General features: G+C 42.7%; 1 protein-coding gene across 1 annotated transcript in view; it reads right to left on the reverse strand.

Moving 5' to 3' along the window:
* Nucleotides 1-18,873, reverse strand: part of LOC306932907 (uncharacterized protein) — a gene marked incomplete at its 5' end in the record, with an annotated part of 46,590 nt that overhangs the window by 12,263 nt on the left and 15,454 nt on the right. Inside the window, 5 exons of the mRNA XM_079514882.1 lie at nt 299-586; nt 965-1,184; nt 1,419-1,555; nt 6,886-7,222; nt 14,541-14,686. Coding sequence (XP_079371008.1) covers nt 299-586; nt 965-1,184; nt 1,419-1,555; nt 6,886-7,222; nt 14,541-14,686 — 1,128 coding nt within the window. The remainder of the gene's footprint in view (nt 1-298; nt 587-964; nt 1,185-1,418; nt 1,556-6,885; nt 7,223-14,540; nt 14,687-18,873) is intronic.

Genomic DNA, 18,873 nt, shown 5'->3' on the forward strand with positions numbered 1-18,873 from the left:
GGACTGACTTCATATATTTCACTAGGGTCCCGGCTGTGCTGTATCGCAGGCTGAAGTTTAGCTCAGCTCTGATGAACACACCTACAACACCAGACATTCCCTCAAAAACTAATTCAATGCAACACACAGTAATGTTGTATAGACCAATTAAATAGCTGCATAGTCTTCCATCACAACAGTACTGGATTTGGTGATGCTCTGACAATAATCTACATGATCTGAATCAACTTTGTGTATGTTAACGTACTAAAAGAGTGACTTTGGTGTAAACATGGTAACACTCCTGCCCCAACTGTACCTGTTGTTGGAGCCCTGGCCCCTGGGACACTGATGAGATGTGGGCTGTGCTGGATCTGCAGCTGGGTCCTCCCTCTCTGCGTCTTCACCTGCAGCGGCATAGGAGACTGGATGGGCATGTGGGGCTGACTTTGAGGAGGCAACTGGCCCTGGGGGGTGGCAGAGGGAGGGGTGCCGGTGGTGGCCAGCGGGGTGGCCCCCACCTGGACCGGGGCAGCAGCCTGCTGGGGGGGCTGGGCTGGGGTCTTAGTGGGGGTGGCGGAGGGGGGCTGTCCGGCAGCCGTAGTAACTAATGGAGAGAGATCATTTGTATGTGAATAAGGGTGAACGGCCATTGCTATCTGCTTAGCCCAGTCACAGTTAATGCCACATGATGTAGAAAGGTACACAGAAATATTTGGCCAATTCCACGGCTAATAACAAACTATTTCATGTCATGGACAATGAACTGTAAAGACAAAACCACACCAAAGGGTCAAGACGGACGAGACGGTTTTAGCGTTCGTCCCAGCGGTGTGATATGTCCTGCTGCACGTCGACCGACATCGACCCAAGTCGACCCATTGGTGTGGTTTGGGCTTAAGACATTGACCTTGTATTTATCTTTTGTATTTTGAATTATTGTTTAGGCTGCATTGACACACCTACAGTGTGTATATGGGTATACCTGTGTTTGCGGTGGGCGTGGCAGTGGGAGCAACAGGAGTGAACAGGAAACGCTGGACTTGGCAGTTGGGCAACTGGGCTTGCATAAGCTGCTGTCCAGTGCTGGGGATCACAGTCACCCCCTGGGGGATGAGCTGCAGCTGGCCAGTGGTCTGTCCCTGATCCTGGATCTTCACCGTCAGATGCTGCTGGGAGCCCGCACGTGCCACTCCTAGTGACTTCTGGGTCAGTGAGAGGAGATAGACCAGAGAGGGGAGAGGAGGAAAGAGGCGAGTCGAAAGAGGATAGGTCAGCTCCGAATCTCTTCGTCTGTACATCTCATCCAGTATAACAGATTACTTGGCTGTTAATTTGTATTGTTGGCATATTACACATTTTTAGAGGTAGTTTCATTAAATGATTGAGTTATGCTGCTTAGTAACAATGAGACAGTGTGAGAGGACTGATGATCCAACCTGTGTGAGCTGTATCCACTGTGCAAATGTCAGTTTGCCTGTGGAAGTAGGGCTCGCCACGGTGGGGGCACCAGATATTGATGTGCATATTTCCTGGCCATTGATGATCTGGGACAGCACCTGTTGTCCACCTTGACCTGGGTATGATGGGTAACATGATCATTATTATCTGATGTTTACATGTACACAAATACCCAAGTTATTTGGAATAATGGGGTAAACCAAACAGATGGTTAGAGTTTGGGAGGATGTAACTAGTCTAACTAGTTCACTGCATATGGGTGTTTAACCCTTCAAAGTTCACACCAAGAAATAAGCAGTGGAAAAAAAATTCTTTGCATTTTTTACTTTAGGCAATAATAACAACAATCAATTTTGTTTTTAATAACATACCAACCAGTTATATAAGCCTCTACCAAATGGTATAGATGTCACTTTGTGGTAAACGTGCAAGCTAAACTAAAGTAATCCAAAAATACTATTTGCTATGAATAAATACAACTTCTGCTAATTAATAATAATATAAGCGGCATGGTGGTAAGTAAGCTGCCTGCTCACTCCTCATGTATTGAAGGAAGCATGAGCTCAGTTCGGGGCTCTCCCGAGGTTGGCAGAGGGAGAGTATAAAATAAATAATAATAATTACGGTTATCGATACCGCGGTATGCCTTACACAACCGCAGTATGGCGGTATTGTGGTTATTGCACGCAGCCCTACTTGTATTTGTTTTTTTAAGATATTTTTTGGGGCTTTTTGCCTTTTAGTTTTTGTAGTTTGACAGGAAAGGGGGAGAGAGATGGGGGGAAGACACGCAGCAAAGGTCGTCGGGATCGGGACTCGAACACGCAACACGCTATCAGGCTGGATTACCAGCCTAGGTGCCTGGACTGATCGGCCGGTCCAGGCCACCCAGCCTACTCCATAAAAATACAATGGAGACGAAGAAAATATGACTCAAAGGCAAAGGATTCTTACATGAATAAGATATTTATTAACAGATATTGCAGTGACAGAGGAGAAAATAGCAGCATACAGGGTTAGTCTCAGGGAGCCCACAAGAGGCTTGGTGCAGTTTTTTTTATAATAGCCATGTGTATCCCTCATAACATTCTTGATAATGTGTTCCATCAATCAAGATTAAACCTAAATATTTTCTGCTTTGATACAATCACCTTGATCCAACATTCTACAGTAGTCTATCACAGTGGTTCTCATAGCTTGTCTAGGACCCCCAAACAAATATGTGGCATAGACGCACAAGACTATTTTCAAACAGAATATAGACTTTAAGTGGTTGAACTGATTTTTTCCTGGAACGCCTTCTAAAGGCTCATTCATAGTCTGGATTTTCGGTGGTGAGGTGACCACCGAACTACAACATGTCACGAGCCGCGTTGAAGAGCAAACCACCGCCCAAGCCCTTCTCTCTGTTTTTGACGATTTAATACAATTAGATAGGACTTTGAATGTTTAGAATGATGTATGGGCGGTTAATGGAAAATTGCGGCTAGTTTCCACCCTGCCATTAACTTGTGGAAAGATGACCGCCGTGTGCATATGGTCTATTGAGTATTCAAACATGAGTATTCTGAACATTTTGAGCATCTCAGGAAATCTGTCGCACAAACAGTTTAGAAGATAGAGCCATGTTTGAAGTAGCTGTCTGGTGTGGTCATTTCCAGGTATTTCGCCCCGGATAGACTTTTTCACAGTTCCTTGTTTGCAGCGGTCATATTAGCCAAGAACAGTTGAGATATTCTCCGCTCGGCGCTAAATGAAGTGCATACATATCTTAGCCAGGTCCTGGAGTATTATGCCTGAACTAATTAGCCATATTTTCCTATTTTACATTTGAAAATAGTAAAAAGAAAAGAGAGGAAAAACAAAGTTAAAGGGGAATTTCTTCCTAGTATTTTCTTTTTTTACAAAATTGTTGACAATATGTATATTGACCCAAAAAAAAGATATAGGGCGCTGGTCCTTTAAGAAAAGGGTAGGTGGGGTCTAATGTCAGCTCACGTAGAACTAGAACAGGAAGAGTTGCAGCAACAACACTGCATGGACTAACCTTTCATATCATCTAGAACAGATGTCAACAAAAAACAAACAAATTGCGCGATTGAATAAGAGTTCTAGCGTTTGATCCGCACGGACAGTAAATACGCTAATTCGGTATGGAATGCTCTGCATGTTTTTTGGGGTTTTTTTCAGTGACGAATGGATACGTGTCTTCATATACGGTAAGAGCAGCTTGTGCCACTCTGCCACAGCTCTTTTGTACGAGGCAGTGGCGTCACGCTCATGGATAGGATCCTGTAGTATTTCTGCCTGAATGACACAGAGGAGAGTTTTCACACACTTTGGATATGCAAGGTTCAGGGTGTAGTAGTAAGCCAGCAGATAAAGCAGACCATCACCCAGATCTTCCTTGGGAAACGTGGTGATGGGTGTGGATCCGACTGCCACCAGACAGTGGGACCCGTCCAAGATCAAAACAGGACTGGAGAGTGATCTCTTCTGGAGGTAGACTGTGAGATATTCAGTTGGCTAAAGAAGAAAAGGAACAAAAGTATTTCAGAGAAATATGTTTATGGTAGAACAAAGCAAGATGGGGTTATGAGTTCTATGACATCAGTCCTCAACAGGAGGGGTTCTCAACGTTTTCGGCTGGGGACCCCCGGAAATGCTTTGGCCATGTCTCACGAAAAAGTAACCAACAAACTATATAATACAAACTGGATTGGCCAAATTGTCAAATAATATATCGACGTAACGAATCTGGTAATGACTGGCCTGGGTTGTTGGACTGTCTAAACTAAAATGGAGAACAAATTAGTTCATGGGTATTGGATATGTCAAAACATTCAGAATTGAAATGTATAATATCATTGTCTGTAATATATTATCAAAGACAATCAAACTGCCTACATGCAAATGATATTGCCAAAAATTAGGGTTCCACTCACATGAACCGTGGCCATCATCAGAGCTCCTAGACGTTGATCCAGATCCACCACCTGTGTCTGCATCATCATCTTCTTCTGTGTCACTTTTTGAGAAGTCAATGTGCCGCCGTTTCTTAGGCCGGCCCCTACCTGGCGTCGGCCCGTTTCTTTACTGGGGACCTCACATACTGGCACCTTTTGCAGAGATTGCCCAACATGCTCATCTGTGGTAAAAAAAAAAAAGTCAGAAAACAAACAGAAATAAAAACATATAATTCATAACGCACATATTTTAATCACTTACATGTTTCACGGGTTTGCCTGTATCCTGTAGCATAGGATAATATTCTACTATTATCTATGCCATTGCATTGAATTCCTGCTTGGAAGGGTAGCGGGCATCCTCTCCTTGCTGACTTGAAGGCACCATTCCGGTTTCACTGGGGCCAGCTTTGTCTGGCAAGGTGGGATTCTCATCCTAAGTAAGCAGATAAAAAAACATTTGAAAGAGTTAAACAATAGACTTTTGATTGATGTTTTTGGCAAATCCATAATGCATTACTATATATTTCTGTACATATCTATCAAATGGAGAAAAAACAACAAAAAAACACTCAAAAGTTAATTTCAGTATGTTCCACTAGTCTTCAAAAAAAAGAGACAGCCAGGTATACACAAGTACAATGTCAAAGTGTTCTGATATATTTCAGTGTGTCGTTAGTAGAATCAAAAGCAGACTTGATAAATGTATAGCAAGTGTGATGTTACAGTAAACACCATAAGTTTACCAGAAATAATCAAAACAAAAACTGCCACAAAATGCCCATGAATGAGTCTTTGTACAATACTCTGGCTAGCATGACACACATACTTCAGCCCTCAATTCTACAGTATATTTAGTCATTATGAGCACAGAATTGGCATTCAATTACTGCAGTAAGAAAAAGTGTTGAAAATGGCTTACCTGAATACCTGTGATTATTTGGCGTGATCAAAACAGAGGCAGCTCGGGCCCCAGGGGATAGTGCTCTCACCAACTTTTTGTGTCCAAATCAAAAATATGTGGAAGTAGACCATTCTTCCGGGTGTTTGAAAACACAACTGAGCAACTTCCATCGAAATAAATAGCAGGGGGCTGGGGCAGTCCGCCCTCTATCCTTTATAACTCTATGGGCCCAGCCAGCATGATTTTTTATTTATTTTTTTATAATTTTTATCCCACGATTTTTTAACCCATTTTTTCACCCATTGTCAATTATCTAATGTAATCCTGGGCACTACACTTCCTCTGCCAACCTGGGGGGCAGCAGACTGACCTCATGCTTCCTTCTATGCATGAGGAGTCCAAGCTGCTTCTTTTCACCTGACAGGGGAGAGTTTCCCCGGCCGGACGTAGCGCATGGAAGGAACACGTTATTCCGACCAGTTCCTTTCCCCTCCATCAGGCGCCCCGGCTGGCCAGGGGGAGGTAGTTTAGAGACCAGGATTACTGCATGTTTTTGTGAGGGTACCTACCCTAGGGGACACGGGGAGAAGTTGGAGAACATGCAAACTCCACACAGAAAGGCCCTTTTGCCAACCCGCCTCAGGTATGGGCACTGATGAGGAGGGAATTCCCGAGCGGGAATCGAACGCAGAACCTTCCAGCTGTGAGGCGACAGCACTACCGACTGCCACCGTGACCCCACAGACAGCGCTCAGGTCGGTGAACAATAGGATCCACCGCCGTGATCCCAGCAGCAGCCCTCTAGATCAGAAATCACAGCCAGCGTGATTTCTGATCTAGAGGCGGTGGATCCTATTGGTTCAGCGACCTGAGCACCCCCCCTGGGCCCTGCTCCCCTCCACCCCTACCATCCCCAGTAGAAAACAGGCTTTTCTTTTTTTTGTGAAAACGATAACTGTGCTCCGAAATTTTACCCTTGAGATGCTGTAGGCAACAATTATATTATACTATTGGATGACAGCTATAATGGCAGTTGTACCAAATACCAATAGTATTGGTACACCTGCCATTATAGCTATTGCTGTCATCATAGTTAAAGCCTCGGAAACCCAGACGTTTTTATTTCCAGGGAGGAAAAAAAAGTCTGGGAACGAGTCCACTTCAATTCGGCATAGAGTAGCGCAAACGTCGATCACTCTCTGCTGATTTCTGATCGTCTGCACCTTTGTTAAATTGACACACACGCACACAAACACACTCCTCTCTCTCTCTCTCTGTCGCTCTAATTAATTAGTCTCATGTCGCGCAGCTGCGTCTAGATTATCACGGCGGATCCTGCCAGGAGCTGCCTATGCCATAGAAAGAATAGGTGGACCCCAGGCTATCATAGTTAGAACTGTTGTGCTTGTATCGCTGTCTTTCCCTCTCTCTCTTTTACACAAGACTGCTAAGTAAATGTGAGATAAATGTGGATCGACCCATCGTGTGTTGTTTATCTGATGAAGGACGACAGACCAAACCATAATCATTGTTTATTTTTTTTAGATTAGAACTAAGAAAGATGATTATGTTTACCTGCGAGACTGTCCCCATTCGCCTTGCTATCTAGTGATGTCACAGCAGGCTCCTCTGGGCTCTGAAGAAGCTTCTCCGGTTCCTCTCTAATCTCTGGAGGTTCCTTCTGGACAGACTCTGGTCCCTTCTGGACAGACTCTGGTTCCTTCTGGACAGACTCTGGTTCCTTCTGGACAGACTCTGGTTCCTTCTGGACAGACTCTGGTTCCTTCTGGACAGGTACTGGTGCATTGTGGACAGGTTCTGGTTCCTTCTGGACAGGTTCTGGTGCATTGTGGACAGGTTCTGGTGCATTGTGGACAGGTTGTGGTTCTTCCTGGACAGTTTCTGGTTCCTCCTGGACATAGGCATGTCACAATCATTACAGAAACATCATCAATAATTTGAGATAATCGCTATAATTTTTCAGGATTGGCCGAATCTGTTTAATTTATCTGCCTGAATTCATCTGTTGAAGAATAGAGAAAATATCTGATCTACACGCTCACATCGTGTGTAGATCCCATAAGTCAGAGCGCGGTGGTCACAAGAATGTTTTGTACTGTATATGTTCCAATGTTAAATGCCAAAAACGCCTACCCTCCATTGGCAGCCCATTGATCCAAATCGAATTTCCAATCTGCTTGTATTAAACTATGTTAAACTCACCACTCGTCAAAGTCACCGAACTGCCGCGCTTCCTTCGTCCCGGCAAAACGGATTTTACAGACTGTTAAATTACAGTCTCCTGACCTGGAGTATGGAGTCTACCACCCGGGCTGTTTAAAGATAACCCTCCCAGACGGTACAAGACACGTCTTCGATGACCCTGCAGACGCCATGATGTTCGCACAGGACCTGGAGATGACAACCGGACCACCACCACCACCACAGATTGAGCCTCCGGGATCAAGAAGCCACTCACCGGTTGCTGAGGGTCCAGCGCCACCGGGTGGGAGTCTACTGGGCAACGGTCACAACGGATGATTCTTCTCTTCTTTGTTTTTTTTTAACCACCGCAGCTTCTATTTATCTGGACTGAAATACACAGCTTTTTATTTATTTTCTTTTGTTTTTGCTTCACTCGGCGACCACTTGGACAACTCTGGTAGGCTCTACCCTTCTATAGTAATTTAGGTGTATTGCAATTGATTTATTATTATTATTTTCTCCCTTGTCTGCACTGACTTGCTGTCTGTTTACATTATGTCGTTACAACGTCTTATTGTCCTTTATCTCTGCTTAACTGGCTAACCTGCATTTAAATCAAGCTTAAATGTTATGATTACAATTTCGAACTATTTCTTTAATTGATAGGTTTCCCGTTTTTTGTTTTTTATTAATTATTTTCTCATTATGTCGCCACAACGGCCTCTTTTCGTTGGTATCGTTTACAATCAGCGTAACTCCTTACAGGTTAGAGCTAAATGTTTTAATTTGTTGTAGTTCGTCATAAAAGCCGATAGATGGCGGTGTATACAAGTCTTATTTTCGCCTAGATTTTCTCCCGCGATTACACCAAGATAAGTGTCTATATTAATGTGTTACCCTAGAGGGTGTCTTTTTCTTCTTTTTCCTCCCGTGATTACACGAATAGAAGTGTCCATATTAATGTGTTACCCTAGAGGGTGTCTTTTTTCGTCTTTTTCCTCCCGTGATTACACGAATAGAAGTGTCCATTATTAATGTGTTACCCTAGAGGGCGGTTTTCGCCAATTGCTGTGCCTTTAAGTTTAGATGTACCTGTCTCATTGTGCTGCTCTAGGTTTAGGCCAGCTGCTACCCCAGCCCATTTCATTTGTAGTTATTGAATCTGTGATTCCTCTGGTTGCTGCTCCTTTATTATTATTAATATTTTATTTTATTCTAAGCAGGTTTTTTTTTTTTTTTTTTTTCTTCTCTCCTTTTGTAAGACTAGATATTTATTTGTTGGTTCACAGTTGTACTAGACCACAGTATTATATTCTATCTAGGGTTGTTTTTGTTATCGCCTGACGGGTAATGCTATATAAAATGTTTGTGTGTATGCGTGTGTGCGTGTGTGCGTGCGTGCGTGCGTGCGCGCGTACGTGCGTGCGCGCGTACATATATTTTTTGGTATTTTTATTAGGGATGCACCGAATGGCAACATTTTTACCATAACCCAATTTTTGAGAACAGTTGCCACAATCAGACACGCTAACCCTGACTCTTTTTACTGTTTGATTTCGGCTCTAAAATCAACCGAACCGGATGAAACGGTTGGATATTGACCAGCATATGACTGTATGTTATATACAAATTTACTTTTGCTAGTTTTTGTACCATTCCTGACCTGTCGGCATCGTACCTTTTGTTGTGGAGATACCTACTTATGGCAGAAGACTGATGATGATGATGTGACACAACATCGCATCATCACAACAAAATGGTAAGGTCACAAAAGGCAACCCGATTTTTGACTACCCACTTCTGGCTCCAAAATTGACCAAACTAAAATGCAGACCTTGCAATTTAATGTAAAACAGCTTCAGTTGCCGAATATTTGATGCATCCCTGATTTAGGCATTTACTTTATTTTTATTTTATTTTTTCTACGTCTGGGTAAATAAGAGGCTGTTGATGTTTTTCTTTTCTCCCTTTTCAGTATGATATGCATGCAAATAAGTAGAGTATGCTTTTATTTCCTTTTTATTTATTTTTTCAACTTCTAATCAGTCACTCGATCAGAGTGTATAAGTGGGTTCTAGATACCTATAGCATAGGTTTAGTATGCATCTCGTTTGGGGAGATGCTTTGGGGAGGTGGGGGGGGACTGTTTTGCATTTGCTAATTTTTGTTTCTACGCTTCACTTTTTCAACGTTTTTCCATTTTTGTCTTTTCTTTTGTTTACTCCATTTACTATTGTTCAATTGGTCGTGACATGTCTAGTCATTGTGACAGGTACGTTGATAACAACTTACCTCTCTTTACTGATCTGCTACAAGTATGAATATGGCTAGTGTAGGTCAGGCACAGGTTCCCAGGGGGACTTTAACCTTTACCAGTTGGAATGTCAGAGGGTTGAATTCGGCGTTAAAGCGTAATAGGGTGCTTTGCCACTTACGTCATTTAGATACTAAAATAGCCTTCCTCCAGGAGACTTGGCTTACCCCCTCCGATCATCTCAAGATGCGCAAGAGCTGGGTTGGGCAACTTTATCACTCATCGTTCCCTAGCACATCTAGAGGAGCAGCCATCTTAATTCACAAGTCGGTACCCTTCACTGTCTCTAAATTCATTGCAGATCCACAGGGCCGCTATGTAATCGTCACAGGAAAGCTCCAAAATACTCCATTGGTCTTAGCAAATGTTTATGCACCAAACTGGGATAATGATAATTTCTTTCAAAAGTTTTTGTTTTCACTGCCAAACCTCGACACTCATCAGCTCATTTTGGGTGGGGATTTTAATTGCTGCTTATACCCAGCCTTAGACCGCTCCTCGTTGAAGGGTGCCACAACATCTAAATCCACTAAAGTAATTAAGTCATTTCTCGATCAATATGCTGTTTCAGATCCTTGGCGTTTTCTTAACCCTACAGCAAGAGAATACTCCTTTTTCTCTCCAGTCCATCATACATTCTCACGTCTTGATTTCTTTTTAGTAGATAAGAAACTTCTGTCTTCGGTTCGAGGCTGTTCATATCATGCCATTGTTATTTCAGACCATAGCCCTGTGACGATGAACATCTCCCTTGTGGGGAAAACTGACCCCCGCGCTCCCTGGCGTTTTAACTCCCTCTTGCTTTCGGACGAGGGTTTTGTGCAGTTCTTGAATAATCAAATTGATTTCTTTATCGATACTAATACCACCCCAGAGATCTCAGTATCTGTTATTTGGGAAACCTTGAAAGCTTATTTAAGAGGACATATTATTTCCTATATGGGCCACCAAAGGAGACAGAATACGGAACGGCTTACTAAATTGACCGCACTCATTGCAGAGCTGGATAATAAATATGCATCCACACCTTCTGCAGATTTATATAAACAGATTGTCACCCTCAAATCTGAATTTGATGTTTTATCCACAGGACGAGCTGAGGAGATGTTGTTAAAATCGAGACACGCCTATTATGAGTTTGGAGAGAAGCCTAGTAAATTATTGGCCCACCAAATTAGACAGTCAGCAGCTTCCCGGTTGATCACTGAAATTAAGGGCACATCAGGTGCGACGACTGACCCAATAGAAATTAATGCTGAATTTAAAATGTTTTACTCCACTCTATACTCATCAGATTCATCAGCTGACGAGGAGAAATATAATTCATTTTTTGAATCATTGGATATCCCCACCATTAACCCTGCTCAAAAAGGTTATTTAGATAAATCTATCTCCCACCAAGAAATTTCTGATGCTATAACCGCTATGCAGAGTGGGAAATGTCCTGGACCTGATGGCTTTCCAGTTGAATTTTATAAAAAATTTGCTGTCAAATTAGTTCCTATTCTGACAAAAATGTTTCTTGAATCTCTAGAGTGTGGTCAACTCCCCCAAACTTTGCGTCAAGCCTCCATCTCACTCATTTTGAAAAAAAACAAAGACCCTCTCAGTTGTGGCTCTTATCGGCCCATTTCTCTATTGAATGTTGACGTAAAGCTACTTGCTAAGGTATTAGCTCTGCGACTTGAGTCCATTCTCCCTTGTATTGTTTCCTCGGATCAGACGGGCTTTATTAAGAATAGACACTCATTTTTTAATATTAGGCGACTTTTCAATATTATGTATAACCCCTCATCTTCTCAATACCCGGAAGTACTTGTCTCGTTGGATGCCGAGAAGGCATTTGATAGAGTAGAATGGGCCTTTTTATTGGTAACCTTAAACAGATTTGGATTTGGCGAAACATTTCTTAAATGGGTTAGTTTACTGTACTCATCTCCAATGTCCTCAGTTCATACTAATAACAACTACTCTGAGTACTTCCCTCTTTTCAGAGGGACAAGACAAGGGTGTCCTCTCTCTCCCCTACTTTTCGCACTCGCTATTGAACCGCTTGCCATGACATTACGGCAGAGCCCGCACTTGAGTGGTATAGTTAGAGGCGGTGCTGAGCACAAGGTCTCATTATATGCTGATGATCTGCTTTTATATATCTCTGATCCAGCCACCTCTCTACCTTATGCCCTCTCTATTCTCGAGTCTTTTGGTGAAATCTCAGGTTATAAATTAAACTTTGATAAGAGCGAGCTCTTCCCGATAAATGACGCTGCCCGCGACTACCCATTAGAAACATTACCTTTCAAAGTCTCCCGCCACGGTTTTTCTTATCTTGGGGTAATCGTTAAAGATAAATTTGAAAAACTTTTTGAACACAATTTCTCTCCACTTTTAACCCGTACCAAACAAGATCTTGAGCGCTGGTCTCTTCTGCCATTAACACTTGCAGGCCGTATTAATTCTGTTAAAATGAACATTCTTCCTAAATTTCTGTATCTCTTTCAATGTATACCAATCTTTATCACGAAATCATTTTTCAAAAAATTGGATACTATTATTTCGGGGTTTATTTGGAACAAAAAGATGGCGAGGCTGCGCAAGACCATCTTAGAGAAACCAAAGCAACTTGGTGGAATGGCACTACCCAATTTTTTGTTCTACTACTGGGCCGCTAATTTTCAAGTTATATTGCATTGGCTGCATGACTACAATCTACAATCATCCCCTGCATGGTGGCTCATGGAATCCACTTCCTGTGCCCCGGCATCTCTGACTGCCTTAGTATGTGCTCCCTCAATTGCGCCATTATCTAAATTCTCTTCCAATGTTTTAGTTAAGTCGACTCTTAAGATCTGGACTCAGTTTAAACGCCATTTTGATATTCAACTATTCCCATTAATAACCCCTCTGTGTGCAAATCCATTATTTCCTTCTTCCTTACAGGATCGGGCATTCAAAATTTGGTATGACCATGGCATTAAGTCAGTCAAAGATTTGTTTGACGGTGGCACGTTCGTTTCGTTTGACCAGATTGTTCAAAAGTATAAGCTACCCAGAACCCACTTTTTCCGTTACTTGCAAGTCCGTGATTTTGTTCGCCAAAAATGTACTAGCTTCCCGACTATTCCACCTAATTCACCTATAGACATAATTATAGCATCAGCTCCTCTTAGTCTTAAGGGAAAGATATCGTCACTCTATACCTCATTATTTGACCTTCATTTACCCTCAACCACTGCCTATAAAAATCTTTGGGCCCAGGACCTGGAGGAAGAAATTTCTGATGAAACCTGGGAGGCCATTATGGGTCGTGTTCATTCTTCATCAATATGTGCTAATCATGGGGTGTTGCAATGTAAATTTCTCCACCGGGTGTACTGGACCAAGGTTCGGTTAGCCAGGATTTATGATAGTGTCGATCCAATGTGCGATAGATGCCACCAGGCTCCAGCTAATCTTCTTCATATGTTTTGGACCTGTCCAGCCTTACAGTCTTTTTGGTCAGCTATATTTGATACTATTTCAGATGTGTTACAGTTGCCCATAGAGCCATCCCCTATTATTTCCCTATTTGGTGTCCTTCCTGAAACTATCCCCCTGCCTAAATATCAATCTGACCTGGTCGCTTTTGTGACGCTTCTGGCAAGACGTCTTATTCTCATGCATTGGAAAAAAACATACCCCCCCTCACATTCCCGTTGGATATCTGACATACTATATTTTTTAAAATTGGAAAAAATTAAATATACATTGCGTGGCTCAATCTCCAAATTCAGTAGAGCATGGCAGCCTTTTCTATCTCATGTTGACCGTCTTACACTTGTGCCCCCGATTGAACCTGAATAGCTGTCGCCTGACTAGCCAACCTGTCTTGTCTGGATGATGTTTGTGACCAAGAACTGTAACTCTGTACATTGACTATATTGGAGTGGGGTTTTTATTTTTATTTTTATTTGTATATATGTATATGTATGTTTTGTTTTGTTCTGAATGTTCTTTGGTTGTCTTGATTTGGAATTTGTGTGTTGTTTGTGTTTCAGTTTTTGTTGTATTTGTTACTCTGTTTGTATTTCTCAAGTTACTGCTATACTTGTAAAAAAAACAAAAAATTAATAAACAGAACATTAAAAAAAAAAAAAAGTCACCGAACTGCCCTCCGTACCACTTGTTTCGAATTGGCACATAATGCAGGAGGCAGCAGCACGATCCGTTAATAAAAACGAGTGCTTCCAAACTCCAACACAATGTCACGGAAAAGAATTTCTTAGCATAGTAGCTCATAACATGTCTACAGTGGATTTGTATGAAACAAACACTTTGCAGATTGAAAAAGGATTCAAGGATGCCCTACAGCTGCACGGTTGGTGAGTTTTTTTTTTTTTTGTGGCTTTCGCCTTTATTTTATATTTTTTATGGAGGGACAGACAGTAGGCTGACAGGAAATGGGGAGAGAGATGGGGGGGAAGACATGCAGTAAAGGCCGTCAGGATCGGGAGTCGAACCTGCGGCACACTGCCAGACTGGATTACCAGCCAAGGTGCCTGGACCACTGAGCCATACGGTTGGTGAGTTTAACGTTGTTTAATACAAGCAGATCAGAAATTCGATTTGGATCAATGGGCTGTCAATGGAGGGCATTGCAACTCTAGATTCATCCCATTATAAAATGCAAATTGCGACTACTAGAACATCATGATTGAACTGTCAAGGGTACCTGGACAGGCAGCGGTTCCTCCACCACCACCAGACTCCAAGTCTGGTGGTGCTCCTCCGGTTCAGGTTTCACATCATGGACCAAACTGGGGTTCCTCACTTGCTGTTCAGAGAAAACGTCCCTTATTTTAGGAAGGAGTATGAAATCTAGGAAGAGAGAGGAGGTAAAGTCATCGTCATTAGATAGAGAGCTGAGCAACTAAAAAACTAGCTCTGGGGGTCTAGAAGAGCATTACCGTTCTCTAGTCTAAGTTCTCTCTAACGCTGAGCCAGGCGCGGTGCTATTCTCATAGACAGAAACTTCCACTAGTAAGCGCTCGTCGGAAGTCACTCAACAGCCCAGCGTGAGCGTACCACCTGTTTCGAATTTGCACATAATCCAGAAGGCATTTTTATCCGAGCACTGTGACTCCTGCTACCTTTCTCAAACGGGGTGCGTTCGGAAAACTCATTTGCACACCGGGAGCGCACTCGCCTATTTGTTTGTATTGGCAGTGCGGTCAGCGTGCCGATATCAAACACACCCAGTGTTTCAGAGTGCAACACTCCTCCTGACCGATAGGGGCACATAGTTGAAAGCTTATGGCAAAAAAACAGCTCAGATAAAAATGCCTTTTATTAAACAACGCGGAATGCAGCAGTGCTAATCGTTGTAACAGCAAATTTCTAACACCTGTGGCCCACGTGGTGAGTACTTTATATTGGAAATCTGAATATTTATGTACATGTTTTCACTGTAAATGTAACGATCGCGTACATTTAAGCCATGACGCTCGTTAAGTACGAGCGTCATGTGAACCATGGCTAGGGCTGTCAATATCCAGTGTTACAAATTGCGGCTACCCGTCCACATGCGCAGACAGCGTAGTACTGCTTCCGAAAGATTTCATTGGGAAAACATGGTACTGGCTGACTTCATAAGCGGTTGTTTCAGCCCGCTCTAAAAAGAAAAAGTACATTCCACTCCTGAAAGCAGTGTTGTAGTTGTTATTTAAATTGCGCTGAGGTGTTGAAGTACCGGTATGTTTAATTTAGAGTGCAGTGGTAGCCATAGTTCACAACATGACTCTTTTACTCATTTAGTTTAGTTTATTTCGATCATCATAAACAGTATGACATAAATCATTACATTTGACATTATATCCAACATTTCTATTTTTTGATGATCGAAAAAGCATAAGCTGAGCTCAAAGTTTATTAATGCCTATCCTTTGTACATGTCGGTTTACTTTCAACATATAAAGACCATAAAAAGACCATAGTGAATGATCCCAGTCCCACTACATTTTCCATTTATACATTCAAGACTCCTTACATTGTTATAAACAACAGTCTAACACTCACCATTATTCAGCATTCAATAGTCTATTATTATACATCTTAGTACAGTATTATTTACCAGCACACACACGCACACACACACACACACACCCCCACACACTCTTGTCTATATTTCTCCAATAGAATGATCTTGTACCGTTTCTTAAATTGAATTAAATTCTTGCACTGCTGGACATTCTTTGGTAAACATTCCATAGCTTTACTCCACTGCTGACAGATATGCACACATGCTCTTTAGAGTGGTACAAGAACCAAGATGTTTGAAATGTAGTACCCTTCTTAATTCATATATCCCTTTCCCTGAACAATTCCTCGACATTTCCAGGTAATAATGTATTCCTTGCCTTGTAGATAATCTGTTTTAAAGTTACACTATATCTAGCTCTGGCCCATAGCCTTACTGGCACTGCTCTTGATGGCAGCAAGAGCAGTTTGATTGATTGATTGAAGTATTTATTACAGTACATTTCAAGCACAACTCAATACAAAAAACTGTTAACTGTGAGTGGACGACCTGTTTACAAGAGGGTCCACCTTGTTCAATTCATCAAAAAGCAGTAAGGCTATGGACCAGAGCTACACTATTATCCAAAGAACTTCAATGTGACCTTGTGTTGGTATCATCATGATATCCTACCTTGTGAACTATTCTTATTGCTTTTTTTTAATTTTTTTTATTGTGCATAAAGGTTCAAGATTACTTTGGTGTTTCCCTAGCTCTAACGGCATTATGGCTATGGACCAGTTCTGATCCATAGCTCTAATGCGTTAGTGTTTCCCCACACCTCCAGTCGGTTAGAGGAGTGTTGTATAACGTGTTCAGTGATGTATAATTTAATGTGTTTTGCTTTATGTAGGACTGAGGATTATGTCATGTTTCAGGGCTATGGCTGTACTAAAAACAAAAACAATCCTCATGAGCTCTGGAAGCTACTAAACAATCAACTAAGCTATGGTCAGAAACTAAAAACCAGATTTTCGAACATAAACATCAAATCTGACAACACTCTCATCACTGACAACCTTGATGTGGCCAACTACTTGAATATCTTCTTTACAAACATATCAACAACTCTGGTTAACAAACTGCCCTCCCACTCTGGGCTCTTTGGTGTAGAGCACATTACAACCTTCTACAAAAACCTAGGTGTTTGTAAAGACGATTTTAAACTAGTTATGGTAACAACTGATGAGGTAATTAAGAAACTGAGTGCCCTCCAACCCCACAAGGCCACAGGACATGACAACATTCCCTCCAAATTTCTCAGAGACTCAGCCATCTCTATAGCTCCAATCATCACCCACATAGTAAACCTCTCCATCAAACAGGGACAGGTCCCCCAAGATTTCAAACTGGCCAAAGTAACCCCCTTGCACAAGAAAGGGAGTAAATTAGACCCCGGCAACTACCGCCCTATTTCTATTCTTAGTTCCATCTCGAAAGTGATGGAAAAAATAGTCTATGAACAGGTTGAAAAGTATCTTGCCACTAATAAATTATTGTACGAGTTCCAATCTGGCTTCAGAACATCCCACTCCACTGACACATGCCTCCTCTATTTGAGCGACCACATCAAACAAGAGGTGGACGCTGGCAAATACTGCGGCATGGTCATGCTGGACCTCCAAAAGGCTTTTGACACCGTGAACCACTCCATACTGGTTAACAAGCTAAAAGCAATTGGTTTCGATAGCACATCAGTGAGCTGGATGCAATCCTACCTGGAGGGGAGAGAACAGATGGTGGAAGGGAACGGAACACTGTCCCCCCCCCTCCCAGTGAGCTGTGGCGTTCCACAAGGAAGCATACTAGGGCCTCTACTGTTCCTAATATATGTAAACGACATGACTTCAGCCTGTGACTGCAACTTGTTCCTGTTCGCAGATGACTCAGCACTGCTGGTCTCGGACAGGGACAAACTGCAGGTTGAAAATGCCCTCAGCTCTGAACTCGGTAGAATCTGCACCTGGCTCGCTGATAACAAACTATCTTTACACCTGGGAAAAACTGAATCCATTCTCTTTGGCTCTATTAGTAATCTCAGCAAGGCAAATGGCTTCTTGGTTAGAGTGGGTGACAATGTTATCACACGTAAAGATGAAATTACCTACCTAGGTTCCATCCTGGAGGCTAATCTTTCCGGTGATAAAATGGCCACCAACGTAATCAAAAAAGTCAACCATAGAACAAGATTCCTCTACAGGATCTCCTCACTGGTCAACAAAAACACCTTGAAGACCTTAACAGGAGCCCTTGTACAGGGTTTCTTTGACTATGCATGCACCTCCTGGTACCACAGCACCTCAAAGGCCCTTAAAACCAGGCTCCAGACTTCCCAAAACAAACTGGTCAGGCTCCTACTTGATCTAGCCCCCCGAACCCACCTCACCCCTGCCCACTTCGACAGGCTGGAATGGCTTAGGGTCGACGACAGAGTACAGCATCTTGCAATGGGTCTGGTCCACAAGATTCGATACACCACCAAGATACCCATGTACCTGTCTAGATACTTCCTTAATGTTAACGAAGTCCACACCCACAACACCAGAGGGAGTGCAACGAACCATGTACAACCCAGATTCGGCACAAACAAGGGACTAAATTCTTTTCGCTCCTATGCCACTAAAATGTGGAACGCCCTACCAACTGTCATTAAGACATGCGAATCCCTTGACTCTTTCAAAACCGCTCTCAAAGGGCACCTACGGACGGCTGCAATTCGAAACTGGCCCCTGTAAAATCGGAATCCCTCAAACACGAACGCAATGACAACACAAGAGACGGTCGCGGCCACACAGCCAACTCAAGGTATGGCCACTGAGCCAACTTGGGGACCCAACGCAAGGACAACACAAGAGATGGTCACGGCCACACAGCCAACTCAAGGTACGGCCACGGAGCCGACTTGGGGACCCAACGCAGCTCCTCCAAGGAAAACAAACAATTTAACGGAGCTGAACGTGAATCCCCCCCCCCCGCCCCCCCCTTTTTT

The sequence above is a fragment of the Electrona antarctica genome, assembly GCF_951216825.1.
Source record: "Electrona antarctica genome assembly, chromosome: 2".
In the NCBI taxonomy this organism is placed as follows: Eukaryota; Metazoa; Chordata; class Actinopteri; order Myctophiformes; family Myctophidae; genus Electrona; species Electrona antarctica.